Here is a 16,938-nt window from a genome sequence, read left to right on the forward strand (position 1 = left end):
GTGAATTTTATTTGTTGAGGAAGTCTGTGCTCCAGTCCTACCAGCTCTTTCCCAGTTCCTGAAACACTGCTCAGCCTCCCTCTACAGGCTTTGTACATCCTTTTCCACCCGTTTCAACGCTTTCACTCTCAGCCTCCTTCTGACCTTGACATAAGCATCATTTCCTCAAAGAAGCCTCCCAAAGTTTCCAGTCTAGGACAGGATTCTTGTTAAGTGCTCTCACACAGCCATGCGCTTTTCTTCCAGAGAAAAATTAGCAAGCATCTTCCTCACTAGCCTGTAAATTCCTGAAGATCAGGGATTGCGTGTGTGTTTATTATCATTTCATCAAAAGCATCCAGCTAAGCGCTGGGCTTATAGACGAAGCTCAATAAATACAGAGGAAGAGAGAATATGAAAGAATAATAATGAATGAATACAAACATACCACTTCTAAAAGACTTGGGTAAACAAACGATTCTTATTACAGATCTGTAGTAGGATATTTGAATATTCAGTCTTATGGAAAAAATGTAATATTAGTGTTAAAGGAAATTTTGAAAGTGAAAAACTGTATCAACTACCCTAAGAGAGCAACTACTTTTTTCCTTATAGTTTTCTTCTTTGTCCAAATACATATTTTTATAAAATATAATTATTCATGATATTAAAAGACTGTAATTAGAGACAAAATTTTAGGTGACAGTTTCTTCCTACAGAAATAGAGCTACCATTTTAGGAAAACATATAAATAAATATAACTTTTAAGGCTATTAGACAGGAAACTAAATTCTGGGTGCATGATTTGAAAATAAGTGTATACTCTTACTTTGGTGCTTGCCGATGGTATTACACACCTGTTTTTATAAGTGAGACGCACCGTTCTCGTACCTTCCCATTTCCCAGGCTGCTGTTCTTTAGAAGCCTGTTCCCATTTAGAGATAATGTCACAAATCTAGAAGGGAAGTAGAAAATGGAGATTCATAATGTTTTTCATATTGGGTATTTTTTGAAGACAAGCATGTCTGTAGACTGAAAATTTTCAATTAATGCAATCAAACCAAATGGACTGAAGCTTTCTGTTTGAAGCTTCTGAAGCTCTGAGTTTAGAATTTAATTATAAATCACTCTATGGTCCTCTTATCCTTTTGGACACACATTAACTTTGGACTATGGCCATGAATTTTTTACTCAAAAAGGAAACTTAATGAAGGATTGCATGAGACTGGAAACAAGAAGATTCCAGGAATTTTTTCATGATTCAGTCACTGAAAAGCAACTTTTCCACCTTCTGAGTTTAAAAAGATTGGAACAACTGAAGTTATATCAAAGAAATCTGAAATATAACGTTAAGGTTCTTGGGGAAAGAACAAAAATTCTTCAGGAACAAGATAAATTTAAAAAATCTTGTCATTTACAGAATGATAAATAAAAGTTTTTAAAATCATGGGGTAAGCAATTATTCACCAAAGCCCCTAATATTTACTCAGCTCAAGTCAACCAAAAATACTAGCTTATCTCCTTGATCAATTATTAAAAGTATTCAAGGAATGTCTGTCTCAAAAATTTACATTTACAAATGTTGATCTGAACAGGATATACTTGAAACTACAAAGAAAAAGACATTCATTTATCTAGATGCCTCAAAATGCCTCTGAAGAAACAAGTGGGACTGGGGTGGAAATCCTGTCTTCTGACCAGCACTCCTAAGGAACTAAGTATGAGTTTTAACATATTGCATATTTAACCTATGAAGATCCACAGATCATTCTGCAAATGCAGTTGGGCTTTGGGAGTGAAATGAAAGTACTGATGTTTTATATGCTCTAAACTCATGGGTACATCCCTTGCTTTGCCCCAGATATTTCATCTCCAAATCAGAGAAGTGCCTTTATTCCATAACAAGGTACTTATTCCCAAGAGCAATAAGGACCATGTCAAGTAAGAGGATCCAGACCTGGTTCCAGCTATTTGATTTGCCATACATTATTTTTCATTCTAGGCCTCAGTTTCCTCATTTGCAAAATAAGTGGGTTATTTCTCTAAGGTTCCTTATGGTTCTATATCCTGTTTTCAATCATTGCCATCGCTAGATAGAAACTTCATTAAAGCTATTTTACTATGACCTAGAAAACATTTTTAAAGAATCTTCCAATTCTCTGTCTTTGCTCATGATCTTCCCTATGTCTGGAATCGCTTCTTTTTTCCACAGGTGCATTTTCTTGTGTGTGTTAGTTACTCAGTCATGTCTGACTCCTTGCAACCCCATGGACTGAAGCCGACCAGGTTCTTCAGTCCATGGGATTCTCCAGGCAAGAATACTGGAGTGGGTTGCCATTTCCTTCTCTAGCGGATCTCCCTGACCCAGGGACCAAACCTGGGTCTCCCACATTGTGGGCAGATTCTTTACCATCTGAGCCACCAGGGAAGCCTGGTGCATTTTCTACCAGTCAAAGTCCAGCTGAGCTCTTCCCTAATTTCCACTGAATGTAATCCTTTCCTCTGTAGAATGTTCACATTCTTAAACTATTCATCATTTTCAATTTTAAAGTTATCAGTGTATAAGGCTATTCTTCCCTAAGTGGATTAGAAGTTCACTCTGCACAGGAAATATTTCTGTTCCTTCTTTATATTCCCCAAAGGGTCTGCTCCAGCTCCTGGGACACAATGTGTGTATGTGAGTACGCAGTCGTGTCCAACTTTTGGCAACCCTATGGACTGTAGCCTGCCAGGCTCCTTTGTCTGTAGAATTTTCCTGGCAAGAATACTGGAGCGGGTTGTCATTTACTACTCCAGAGGATCTTCCTGACCCAGAGATCAAACCTGCATCTCTTGTGTCCCCTGCATTGACAGGCAGATTCTTCTCCACTGTGCTAACCAGGAAGCCCCAGGACACGATATACAGTTAAATGGATACTGCTGGGTGAATGAATAAAATAGAAAACCATTTTATTAGAGCTTCCATACCTCCACTCTTTCTACCTTAATGTTTAGGGTATTATTACTATTATTAATTCTCTTCCTCTCTTTAACACATAGGATGTATGTGTGTGAGGGGTTTCCCTGGTGGCTCAGTAGTAAAAAAATCTGCCTGCCAATGCAGGAGACGTGGGTTTGATCTCTGGGTCGGGAATACCCCCTGCAGTAGGAAATGGCAACCCACTCCAGTATTCTTGCCTGGAAAATTCCATGGACAGAAAAACCTGGTGGGCTACAGTCTATGGGGTCACAGAAAGTCAGACATGACTTAGCAATTAAACAACAGTAACAATGTATGCGTGTACAGATTTTATTCAGAATTCCTTGGCTTCAACAAAGTCCAACAATATTTTTTTATTATGAAGATCAGATTGCTTATATTTTTGGAAAATTCTTGAACTAAACTTTTTGCAAATAGCAGAATAACTTCTTTGCTGTTTCCTTGGTCTGCCTCCTTAAAAGGAGTTGGTTTTACCTTGATGTTTCCTTGAAGACAATGCTCTAAATCCCGGCCGGAAGGATCATCTGTGAACAATGCAAATCCAGACTGTGCTGGCTTCCTCATCCCTGTATCTTGGTTCAAAGTATTCAAAAACTCTTCCACTGTGGTGGATGCATCAAATCCAACTACCTAAACAGAAACAACATAGTCCTCTTAAAAGGTACACACATGTCAAACCTAGATTTCAGGGGGGAAACAGGGCATACCTGATGCATGATTAATGATAACATATATTTATCTAGGTGCTTTAACTTTTTTTCAAAGTTCCACTGGAGAAAATTAATGTCATCTTAGTCATTAGCCTGACATAAGAATTCCTGGCTTCAGCCAACAGACGTGAATTCAAAATAGAAAGATCATTTGACAGCTATAAACTTCTCACAGAGATATCATGCTGGCCCATTATGAACCACAGAACAGTATGTAATCTTTAAACAAAGGGGAAAAAAACAAAAAAGAAATACATTTAAACATATGAACACTTTTAAGCATTTCATTTTTGTTTCTTTAATATGCAGTTAAGTATCTGAATTCCATGATAAAAGGTTTAGAGCTACACAGACTAATTGCCAGCTTTGGAATATGTTTGCTTCCGTTAATAGGCAATCACCTAGATGTGAGTTGGAAGGGCCTGGACAGTTTTCCCAAAGAATTTCTAAGATGTGGAGACTTTAAAGGGACCAAACCTGTACACACCCCATGTCAGTGATCATTTCCTCATCTAGCCGGTACACTGCTGGGGGAAGCCCTCAACTGAAGTACTTTTGCTTTTCTCCATCGGAATTATAATGGTAATGAAAATCCTCCCTTATTTCATTCAATATGGATTTTTTAGTGTGCATCCTTTTTTAGCAAAACTGTTTCAAAACTCAACTTTCCTGACAGGAAATCTAATATATTTGCATGTTTATCACTGCCAGCTGCTGACAGAAGTAGGGTGACAGACACCTCTCAACACCACAGAGGTTATACGCAGGATTCTGGGCTAAGCATGTGTTTACTGGGTAGAAAGTCTAATCTACCTGATATATTCCATTCATGAAATGCACAGGGATACTGAAGGGCAAAGAATGATGATATGGGTTTCGAAGAAGGGTGGAAAGAATCTCCATTCTTGAGGGTCTTGCTTCTCGATCTCCATTCTGTTGTGTTCTTTCTACACATCTCTGGCAGTAAATGGCATATTTTCCAAATTCTGTCCTATAATACAAAACTTAAAACCTAAGAATAAATTTAATTAAGACATATGAAACCATTAGAAACCTTCCTTGGTGTACATTATTACAACGTATCATGCTAATGTTGACAGCATAATATCATATTATCATTACTGAATGATAATATTAACTGCTATATTAATATACATTAATATTCCCTGGTGGCGCAGATGGTAAAGCGTCTGTCTACAATGCGGGAGACCCAGGTTTGATCCCTGGGTTGGGAAGATCCCCTGGAGAAGGAAATGGCAATCCACTCCAGGACTATTGCCTGGAAAATCCCATGGACAGAGGAGCCTGGTAGGCTACAGTCCATGGGGTCGCAAAGAGTCGGACATGACTGAGCGACTTCACTATATTCTATATTCACTATAATATTATATAATGTCAATTATCATAATCACAATAATATAAAATATAAAATTAATATTATATAATATTGATATATATTAATACAATATTATCATTATTGAGTGACAATATTAACTGCTGTCACTTTTCTCAAATTCTAGTGTCTTTACTTTCACCGACTAAACCAGACTTCCCACAAAGCAATCTTCATCATTATTGTATTATTATTATAATCACAAAATAAATTTAAAATTACCAGACATTACATGGTCAACATATAGTGATTATATTAACAAATATAAAGAAAATAACTGTATAAAGACTAGAACAGGATAACTTAAGAAGTGCATGATGAAGAGAGTTCTCTTTTGAAGAACACAGCGGTTAATGCCATTCCTGCTGAGCAAGATAAGAAAATATCTTCAAACAAAAATAAAAATGTATTTTCCCTGGGACTTCCCTGGTGGTCCAGTGGCTAAGATCTGCGCTCCCAGTGCATGGGGTCCAGGTTTGATGTGGTCAGGGGACTAGATCCTACATGCCACAGCTAAGACCTGGCTCAGCCAAATAAATAAATAAATATTCCTTCTTTACAAAACATGTACTTCTTTAAAAATGTTAAGTCTTAAACAAAACCGCTGGTGTAAATAAATCCAGCAAAAGCTGGATAGAAATCTTATTTGTCCTTATTTGTTACATATAATTTTCATTTCACTTATAAAAGCAGATTGATAATGTACCTAAATATATGTGCATTCAAGTGCCTTTTAGGTGGGCTTTAAAATCTCATCTTTGTAGGGGGCAGGTGGTTCTCAATGACTACCATTGTAATCACATGACCTTGATGACAGAGTCTCCAAAAATATATTATGAGCTGGAAGATATTTTCCTACTGCTTCCAAGCTGTTTTTTCATTTCATTGTTTGTTTGAGTCCCAGAGTCTATTTAAACAACCTAATATGAACCTCTTGGACAAAATGATCCCAATCACCCTTGGCTGGGCACCCTAGGCCCCACTGTAAGAAAGTCATTCTAACAGTGAATTGGAAAAGTCTTTTTCAAAGGAGTAAAAATTCTGAGCTAATTCAAATACATACAATTATAAAAGGTGGGAAAACTATCAGAGAAGTCTTCTACACAAAAGAATTAAATGTGAAGAAAATAGTAACAGAAAAAACAAGGAAACAAAATAGTTGCTTTTATTGGATGAACACCCACTAATGATAAGACATTCATACTTGAAATGTACATAGACTTTTAACTTAAAATATTCTTTGTCAGCTTTTCAAGCTTTTAGTGCAACCTTCCATAAGAGATTTAATGTAACAAAGGAAATATCTTTCTAGCTCTATATAAATGATAACCAAAGGCTTCCTGTATCAACATTTGTTTCACACATTCTTCCACAAATGTACCTGGCAGGTTACTAAATACCTAGGATTTATTGCAGACACAGAGGCCACATGAATGGTACAGCTGGCTAGAACTCTGCGTACCTGGAATCTGCATTTCTCTTTAGGTGGAGCCTGAGGAGCCACAGGAAAGGATGATGGGGAAGGAAGAGCCCAACACAGAGAGCCAAGAGTTGCCAGCCCTGGACAAAGAGAAGCATCACAGGTTAGACACCGTGTGGTCATCAGAGGTCTAAGTCAGGGACAGTGTGACCGAGAGAGGAGGTGAGAGTGAAGGGATGATCATAGTCTTTCTTGATCCCAAAATGTTTTTGCTTTTTTCCACATAGACATCATCTCCTTACAGCATTTATAATACATAAAAGCATAAAAGCTTCATACTGGGGCAGAACCATAGTCCATCTAGTTACGTATTCAGTTGTCTACAACTGGGGGATCAGAGGATATCATATAGTAATCCTTTTTGATATTCACAGAAGGTTAGGGAAATTGTTCCCTTTTGTTCATTTCTGTGTTAACTCCTTCACTGAAATATAAGTAATTGCACTAAGAAAGGGCAAACTGAAAAGTAATAAAAAAAATAATTTATACAAAAAGCAAAACCGATCTACCTATACATACACACATACATAGCTAAACAAGGGGCAAGCATAAAAGTATTAACAGAGGTATCTCTAGGTAATAGAGTTATATATGACTTTTATCATTCTCTTGTTCTGGTCTGTATTCTATTTTATATCTTAATTTTTTAAATTAAGTAACTATAATTTCAATATTTTTTTAAAATGTCATACAAAAAAAGGGAAGGGGGAAAGGCCTTGCCCTTGAAGAATTACGATCTAGGAGAAGACTGTATAATACAGCATCACTAATACACTGTAATAATGTTTTTTTAAGTATAACCAATGGACGGAATGATTACTGACGCAGGAGTCAGGAAAGAATCTACGGGAGGGATGTTGCTTGGGCTGGACTGTGAGGTCCACAGGTAGGAAGAATGCAGAGAGATCTGGATTGCCAGGTGAAGGATGATGCAAAGGCAGGGTTGTTCGAAGAATAAGGAGAGTTTATTCATTCACTGTACACTAGAGACAGGATGTATAAAATGAAGTGGAGAAAGAGGAGGCCACTGGAGCCAGATTATGAAGGGCCCCTGATAGACATGAAGCTTAAGTTTCAGAACCTTGCTCAAGCACAGGTCCCATCCAAATCCCTGGGACAGGCCCTATGAGCTGTCACAGTCATATGACATGCTCATTTGTTCTTTTAAAATTTGTAAAAGTAATAAATTTTGTATTCTTTTTCTTAGTATTCATTGCACAAGTTTCAAGTCCCACAAAACCTAGATCCACTGCCGAGAGCCTAGGGTAAGAAATTTCTATTTTATCCTGTGATTGACAGGGAGTCAGTAAGCAGAGATTAAAAGAAGCATTCATTGAAGAGTAAACACAAGTGACTAAAACCCTCCTGAAAATAAATCGGACTGTAATAATTAAGGAAATGTATACAAAGTCAATAGTGAAGTACTACTTTTTACCTGGAAAGAAATTAACAGAAGAATTACACTGAATATTGCCGAAGATATGGAAAATTCTAGAAGTGGACACAATGAAATTCACTGGACTTGCATACAAAATTTAGGTTCAAAGATGTCTACTGTAGTGGTATTTATCATAGGAAAGGTAATTGGAAAAACCTAAACTATAGCAGTTGATATTAATGCAACTAGTATTAATGTTTTGAAGACTGCTGAAGGCTATCGGGGAAATGATTATGTTTTATAGTTTTTAAAAAGTATATGCACACTGTAATGTTAGTAATGTGAAAAACTGTGAGTGTATAAATATCCACATATATACATTTATACATAGACTACAGAGACTGAAAGGATATACATCAAAATAGTAATAGTTGGTCTTCCATTTCATACTTTATGTATTTTCCAAATGTCTATATTGAATATGTATTATACTTACAATCAGGAAAACAACACCATTCAGAATTGCGTGTGTGTGTATCAACACATACCTGCAGTGGTCCTGGTTGATTCTGCGGCTGTCTCCATCTTGTCTGTTTAATAAGCTGACAGCAAATTTCATTCTGTAGCTCAGGATGTGTCAGACAGATCTGCAAAGCACTCTGGGCTAGAGATATGTGGTAATCAATTGCGGGAGAGTCGACTGCCGCATTTATAAAAAGTTGGCAGGTCTGAATTAAATGAAAAAAATAGATATACTCAGGGTGAGAAATGATAAGATTTATTCTGCATGAATTATACTGATTCTCTTACTAGCAAAAGTTTTTGTTTAAAAGGATGGAAAAGATATATGGTGATAACATTAATCAAAAGAAATCTGGAGTGGTGACATTAATATCAGACAGAGTAGATTTCTGGGCAAGGAATTATGCCAGAGACAAAGAGCGTCATTTTATAATGAAAAAGGGGTCAGCTTATCTAGAAGGGGTAACAATTCTAAATGTTTTAATAATATAGCTTCAAAATACCTGATGCAACAACTTATAGGACCGTAAGGAAAAATAGACAAAATTCACAATTAAAGCGAGAGACTGCAATACCCCCTGTCAACATCTGAGAGAACAAGTAGGTAGAAAAATCAGTATGGATTTAGAAAACCTAAACAATACTATCAATCAACCTGAACTAATTTATAGAATAGTCCACCTCTGAGAAGAATATGCATTCTTTTTAAGGGCATATGGAACATTAATAGCCTCTAGAGTCTACTGGAATACAAACTTCATAAAGACAAGATATTTTCTTGTTTATGTTTATACTCTCTACACAGAACAGAGTTCAACCCCTTCTCATCTTTATTCTTTTCTAGTAATATCAACTGGCATCTTTACGAGCTAGTTTACTGAGGAAAGTATTTTGGGAAATAGTAGCCTAAATAACTTAAAGTTAATGTAAATATATACTATTTTTCCTCCAAAGAGATTATTTTTTAGACTAGGTTACTAGGAAAAAGTTATAGCATAATCTTTCCTAGACATTTTCCAAAGTAAGATATTAATACTAATCATTCTTCATTTTAACAGTTCATTGTAATAAAACTGTGTAATTTCATTTTGATCTTGACTAGAGAACCCTTGCTTGAGGAAGTTTGGGATGGACTGCCTAAAGGCATCGGAAGCAGCTTCAATACTCATAAAATGTCCTATGAATTCTAAAAAATATATGCATACTAATTTAACAACCCTAAATTACTGTTATAAATGTATCAAATAACTTCAGTTATGGTGCTTTACATGTATATTTGTTTCAATGAATTAAATACATTGGGCTTATTAGTGACATTGAAATCTGAGAGTAAAATGAAGTGCTGGGAGTAAAATCTTTTGCGAGGGCTATTTAAAAATCTTAGTCTTTTTTTTCTTATAAGAAATGTCAGGAAACAAAAAAAGTACTGCTTGTGACAGGATGTAGTTGGATCTTGCTTTTTTATACACTCTGACAATCTCTATCTTGTAGTTGGAATGATTAGACCATTTAAATTGAATATTAATTATTAGTATGTTGTTGTTGTTGCTTAGTCTCTAGGTCACGTCCAGCTCTTTTGCGACCTCATAGACTATAGCCCACCAGGCTCCTCTCTCCATGGGATTTCCCAGGCAAGAATACTAGAGTAGGGTTGCCATTTCCTTCTTCAGGGGATCTTCCCGACCCAGGGATCGAACCCATGTCTCCTGCTTGGCAGGCGAATTCTTCACCACTGACCCACCTGGGAAGCCAATTATTAGCATGGTCAGGAATAAATCTCTCCTTGTCATGATTAGTATTCTTTTAATTTATTTTTAATTGAAGGATAATTGCTTTATAACATTGTGGTGATTTCTGCCATACATCAACATGCATCAGTGATAGTACACATATGTCTGAGGATTAGTATTCTTTTAACACGATGTTGGAGTCTGTTGACTAATATTTGATTAGTTTTTGTGTGAAATGCTCTGTTTTCTATAATATTTTCTGGGGTTTGGTATAAAAATAATACTTACTTCACAAAGACAATCTAGTGACATGATGACTGAGAATTGCTTCAAAATAACCTAGTCTTGGGGAGCAATAGGGATGGGGAGAATAAAACAAAACTGGCCTTAGGTTGACAACTGTGGAGCTGGATGGTGAGCATCTTATACTTGATAATATTCTCTCTACTCTTACATATGTTTTATATATATATATATATATATAAGCTTTGAGCTTTACCCAAAACAAAGTAAAAGAAAAAAATTTTGCAAAATTTCTTTCTTTTCTGTACTTTGGGACATCTTGAATAGCACTGAAATTATCTACACTTACAAAGTTTGGTAAATTTCCCTGTTTAAATTTTTATTCACCTGTGTAATTGGTTTTGGCCATTTATATTTTGTTATATAGTTGATCACTTCATCCAGATTTTCAAATACATTTGTGTAAAGTCTGTCTTACTTTGGGTATTTGTGTATTCTACAGGTAGATTTTTAAAAACACTCCATGAAGGTATTTTTAAAACATGAACAAAAGTAGAGAGAATAGTATAATGTACCCATTACCTAGTGTCAACAGCTGTCAACAAGCATTTTGCCATACTTGTTTCATTCAATCCCTGTACTCACTTTTTTCCGTAGTATTTTAATGTATATCATGTTATTTTACTAATACTTCAGTAGGGCTTTCCAACTGACAAAGATTTTTCCACATAAGCATCATGTCATCATCATCCACTTCCCAAATTAACAACTCCCTAGTATTATCTAGTAAACAAATACTTTTTTGAGATGGGAGGAATATAGCCAAGAAAAAGAGAAAGAAGAGATAAAAACTAAAGACTCTAAGAGACTTGGAGAAGGCAATGGCACCCCACTCCAGTACTCTTGCCTGGAGAATCCCATGGACAGAGGAGCCTGGTGGGCTGCAGTCCATGGGGTCGCTAAGAGTTGGACACGACTGAGCAACTTCACTTGCACTTTTCACTCTCATGCATTGGAGAAGGAAATGGCAACCCACTTCAGTATTCTTGCCTGGAGAATCCCAGAGACAGAGGAGCCTGTTGGGCTGAGCCGTCTATGGGCTCGCATAGAGTCGGACACGACTGAAGCGACTTGGCAGCAGCAGCAGCTAAGAGACTAAAGGGAAAATGAAGTTCCAAGGTGCCAGCACAGAGTCAAGACAAGAATCCATAGAAGATACATTATGTTCTGAGACTGAAGTAATCGAGGAAGAAACAGATGAAACAATGTCTCTTGGGATGAGAGATTCGAGGTGATCATTTCTGATGCCCTCTAATTCTTCCAATGAAATTAAATTTGTTCTGAGGAGCATTATTGAGCAGGGAGTTTGAGGGGATGTGACCAAAGACAAGCAAAGAGAGACAGCTGGACCTGAGGAATGAAGACCATAGAGTTACATAGGCTCCAGTCCCCACAGCTGTTTGATGCTCTCTAGATTCGGACACGACTGAGCGACTTCACTTTCACTTTTCACTTTCATGCACTGGAGAAGGAAATGGCAACCCACTCCAGCGTTCTTGCCTAGAGAATCCCAGGGATGGGGGAGCCTGGTGGGCTGCTGTCTATGGGGTGGCACAGAGTTGGACACGACTGAAGCGACTTAGCAGCAGCAGCAGCAGCAGCAGCAGCATTACACATGCAATTAATACAGAGGCAGGCAAGACCACAGCAGTGACCTTGGTAGGAGTTTGGCTGAAGAATGCATGGGGCCATAGATCCCAAGGAACTACAGTGCTCTTCCTTGATCTCAAAGAAAATAAATTACTCAAAAAAAGGTCTTAGTGAGGATGAGAAATGGAAGAGTAAGAAAGTAAGAGAGCTCATGGGCTAAGAGATTACGGTTAAAGAAAGATATATTAGGATTTAAGATTTTAGAAGTGGTGTACTTATGAGGCATGTTGGGGTCAAGGTGTGGACATGGAGAATGGAAAGGTGAAGCAGGGCAGACAGCAAGCCTACTGACATTGGGAAGGTCAGGAATCTTAAGGCCATGGAATTGGTGAGCGAAGTGATAGCCGAGTCATGTAGTGTAATGGCAAAGCTTAAGGCAGAGAGAAAGAATGCGAGTTAGGAGCCAAAATCCTTAAGGAAATTTGAGGAGTTACCAGAAGGTGACTGACGACAGAGATACTGGAAAGTGAAAATGAAAGTGTTACGAAAGTGAAAGTATTAGTCACTCAGTGGAGTCAGACTCTTTGCGACCCCATGGACTGTAGCCTGCCAGGCTCCACTGTCCATGGGGTTCTCCAGGCAAGAATACTGGAGTGGGTTGCCGTGCCCTTCTCCAGGGGATAGTGGGGCAGGGGTAAAGAATGACGTAACTGGCAAGTTTCAAGTGATCAGGGACTTAATAGAGGTTGAGTAATAAGAATTTGAGCATATTAGCACTGGAGAAGAAGAACAGTGCTGACTCCTCTCACAATAGTGAGGTATGGTAATGTCAGAAATCTCTCCATCTGAGAAGCTGAAGAGAAAATGACTCTGATATTAAGTCTTTCACATGGCCCAAACCATAGTTTACCATAGAAATTTCATATCCTCACTCAGAGAGTATATTAAATTCATCTAACTTTATTCAGTATATTTTCTTTGTCATTGTCATCATATTTTGAATTTTCTTGTATAACCTAGATTTTTATTTTTTCCTATTAAAATGCTTAATGATATAAGTGTTACAAAAGTGAAAGTTTTAGTCACTCAGTCATGTCTGACTCTTTGCGACCCCATGGACTGTAGCCGGCCAGGCTCCTCCCTCCAGGGGATTCTCTAGGCAAGAATACTGGAGTGGGTTGCTGTGCCCTTCTCCAGGGGTTCTTCCCAACCCAGGGATCGAACCCGTGTCTCTCGCATCTCCTGCACTGGCAGGCAGCTTCTTTACCACTAGCACCATTTTTTGATATATAATGCCACATAAAATTTTACCTTAAATAATTTAATTGCTTCTGTCTGTAGAGCTTCTGAAGGTAGTGTTGTCAGAGGGGAAATGATTCCTTCTTTGCTGTGACACAAAGTAGGGTGTCTCCATATCTGAGAGGCTAAGTACAAAATGAAATATAAATAAGAAACAGAAAGAATTACTTATTTGGGCCTCACATTAAATTAGCCCTTTAGAAACTAGCTCATTCAGGCCTGGCTCACAATTTAAGTCATAGAAGTCATGAAAAAAACCTCTGATAATATTATTTTATTTCAGTTTCTAGGCCATTGGGATTCTCATATTTCTCTTTAGGATAAATTAAAGTTAGATGAGGTTGGTACAAATATTCTAGGCCAGAACAAGTCTATCAGGACATTGGTCATGTTGCTTAAATGTGCTAAAGATTGGTAACCTAGGTAGGGAGATGACTGTACATGAAAGGGAGCTGGGGGCAAGCTGCAGAGAAGAAGCTAGAGCAGGAGGAGATAGAAAGATAAAGAAGAACTTGAAGTCATTCCTAAAATCAACATTTATTGAATTCCTATGCCAGATCACAAATAAAATGTGATCTCTATTAAGTAGAGCAGAGTTTAGAATCTAGGCTATCAATGGGGAAACTTCAGCCATTAAAAAAAAAAATTCAACACAAAGCAACAAATGCTGTGAAAAGGTTAAATGGTAAAGTGCATTGGGACATATTTTTAACATTTATTAGGCACCTTTTATGAGCCATTGCTGAGTTGGGATGGGCTGGATGGGGGACCTCCTAAAGTATACAGGATTTCATCAGGTTGGTGGGGAATGTGAAGGAGGGAGGGCAGTCCAGGCAGAGGGAGTAATGTGAGCAAAGGCAGAGAGTTGAGACAGGATACGGCATGTTGAAGAATGATGGTGTCCCTGTAGCTGAAGAACCACAGTGAGAATCCTAGCCCATGACAAGCAAAGCCAGTAAGAATGGAATAGGAATCCACAAAATGAAATCCACAAAAGGAAAACTCTACTAGGCACAGGGGGTTAGGGTTCATTTCATAAACTATAAAGACTTATACATTATAAACTTACAAGGTTCCCCTTCAATATTTAGCAACTTGCAAACAAGCTGTTCAAATTCAGATCCAACATTCACATTGTTACTTCCAGCTGCAACAGTCAGGTGATAAAGCCAAGTGTCCTTAAAAATTAAAACATATTAATAGAGATGTTACCAAGATACAGTTTTTGATGACTTAAGGAAAAAACAACTTGAATAGACAGTAGAAAACTTTGACACTGGAAAAAAAAATTCTTAATTTTTAAATAAAACTAAAAGCCACTTAGTCTCATTTGAATTGTGCTCATAGTGCCTTTTTCCCATTGTTCACATTTTTATTATTTTCTTAGAAAAGCATAAGAAAACCAAGAAAGTAATATGACATTAAGAGGCTAGAATAAATATAACTAACAGTCTTCTAAGGAATACAACAAATTCTATCAAATTTAAAATTTGATTCCTCATACATACAAATAACACATAAAAAATACTTAAGAAGGCAAGAAAATTTAAAGAAGGAAATAAAACCCAGAAGGAACATACCTCAACACAATAAAAGTCATCTAAGAAAAATTAATAGCTAAGATTATACTCAATGATGAAAAACTGAAAGCTTGTCCTGTAAGATCTGTAACAAGGCAAGGATGCCCACTCTTGCCACTTTTATTCACCATATCACTGGAAGCCCTAGCCAGAGCAGTAGAGCAAGAAAAAGAAATAAAAGGCATCCAAATTGGAAAGGCAGAAGTAAAATTATCTCTGTTTGCAGATGACATTATCTTACTTGTTGAAAATCCTGAAGACTCCATAAAAACACTGTTAGAACTAATAAATTCAGGAAAGTCGCAGGACACAAAATCAACATACAAAAATTAATTGTGTTCATATACACTAACAATGAATTATCTGAAAAGAAAAGAAAACCATCCCAAAACAATAGCCAAAATAAAAAAAAAAGAATAAAATACTTAGAAATAAACTTAACCAAGAAGGCAAAAGCTTCATACAACAAAAACAATAAAATACTAATGAAAGAAACTAAAGTTGGCACAAGTAAATGGAAAGACATCCAGTCATGGGCTGGAAGAATTCCTATTAAAAATGTCCATGCTACTGAAAGCAACCAATAAAGGTTCAAAGTAATCTCTATCAAAATCCCAATTTTAAAAAACAGAAACAGAAAAAACAATCTTAAAATTCATCTGAAACCACAACAAATCCCAAATAGCCAAATCAATTTTGAGCAAGAAGAATAAAGCTAAGGAGATCATACTTCCTGATTCAAAATATATTACCAAGCTACAATAATAAAAATAGTATGGTGATGCAATAAAAATAAACAGTAAGTTCATTAATGGGCCTAATGACTGTCCTATTAGGCTAATGGGACAGAAGAGAGTCTGGAAATAAATTCATGCATACATGGTCAACAGATTTTTGATAAGGTTGCCAGAATACAGTGGGCAAAGGATAGTCTCTTCAATTCATGGTGCTGGGAAAACTGGGTATCCATATGCAAAACAAAGAAATTGGACCCTGATCTCACACAACACACAATATCAACTCCAAAAGGAATGAAAACTTAAATATTAGACCTGAAATCATAAAACACCTGGAAGAAAACACTGAGAAAAAACTTCTGGACATAAGATTGGTCTCTGTTTCCTGATGCTTCTGACATCAAAAGCACAGGCAACAAAAGCAAAAATAGATATGCAGAATTATATCAAATTAGTAAGCTTCTGTACAACAAAGGAAATCACCAATAAAATGAAAACTTACTGAATGGGAGAAAATATTTGCAAATCATATTTCTTATAAGGGGTTAATATTGAAAATATACAAAAAGCTCATACAATTCAATGACAAAAAGACAAACAATCCAATTAAAAAATGGGAAGAGGATCATTTGTCCAAAGAAGACATATAGACGGCCAACAGATACACGAAAAGGAGCTCAACATCACTAATCATCAGGGAAATGCAACTGAAAATCACAGTGAATTATCATCTTACAAAAAAAAAAGCCAAGAAATAACAAATGTTGGTGAGAATATAGAGAAAAGGGAGCCCTGTATACTGCTGATGGGAATGTAAATTGGTGCAGCTACTATGGGAAAACAGTATGGAGGTTCCTCAAAATTTAAAAATAGATCTATTATATGATCTAGCAATTCTACTTCTGGGTATTTATCTGAAGGAAGCTTTGTAATATAAATTTATATAAAACAGTAACTCAAAAAGATATACGCACCCCATGATCATCACAGCATTATTTACAATAGCTAAGACATGGAAACAACCTAAGTGTCCATCAATGGATGAACGCGTAAAGAGAATATGGTATACACATACAATGGAATGTAATGGAGCCCTAAAAAAGAGGAAATCCTGCCATTTGTGACAACACTGAAGAATGTGGAGGACATTATGCTAAGTGAAACAAGCCAGACACAGAAAGACAATTATCATATAATACCATTGATATGATGGATCTAAAATCATCAAACTCAAAGGAGTGGAGAGTGGAATGGCGG

General features: G+C 36.8%; 1 protein-coding gene across 5 annotated transcripts in view; it reads right to left on the reverse strand.

Moving 5' to 3' along the window:
• The window catches only part of PLEKHH2 (pleckstrin homology, MyTH4 and FERM domain containing H2), a 100,802-nt gene that overhangs the window by 23,006 nt on the left and 60,858 nt on the right, over positions 1-16,938 (reverse strand). For all 5 annotated transcript variants that reach the window (XM_004005992.4, XM_042246240.1, XM_012172698.4 and 2 more), the window contains 7 exons: positions 14,434-14,542; positions 13,377-13,489; positions 8,469-8,648; positions 6,525-6,622; positions 4,483-4,660; positions 3,434-3,589; positions 837-934 (listed from right to left, as the gene is read on the reverse strand). In XM_004005992.4, the coding sequence (XP_004006041.3) occupies positions 837-934; positions 3,434-3,589; positions 4,483-4,660; positions 6,525-6,622; positions 8,469-8,648; positions 13,377-13,489; positions 14,434-14,542 (932 nt within the window). The remainder of the gene's footprint in view (positions 1-836; positions 935-3,433; positions 3,590-4,482; positions 4,661-6,524; positions 6,623-8,468; positions 8,649-13,376; positions 13,490-14,433; positions 14,543-16,938) is intronic.

Source organism: Ovis aries, chromosome 3 (assembly GCF_016772045.2).
Source record: "Ovis aries strain OAR_USU_Benz2616 breed Rambouillet chromosome 3, ARS-UI_Ramb_v3.0, whole genome shotgun sequence".
Lineage (NCBI taxonomy): Eukaryota > Metazoa > Chordata > Mammalia > Artiodactyla > Bovidae > Ovis > Ovis aries.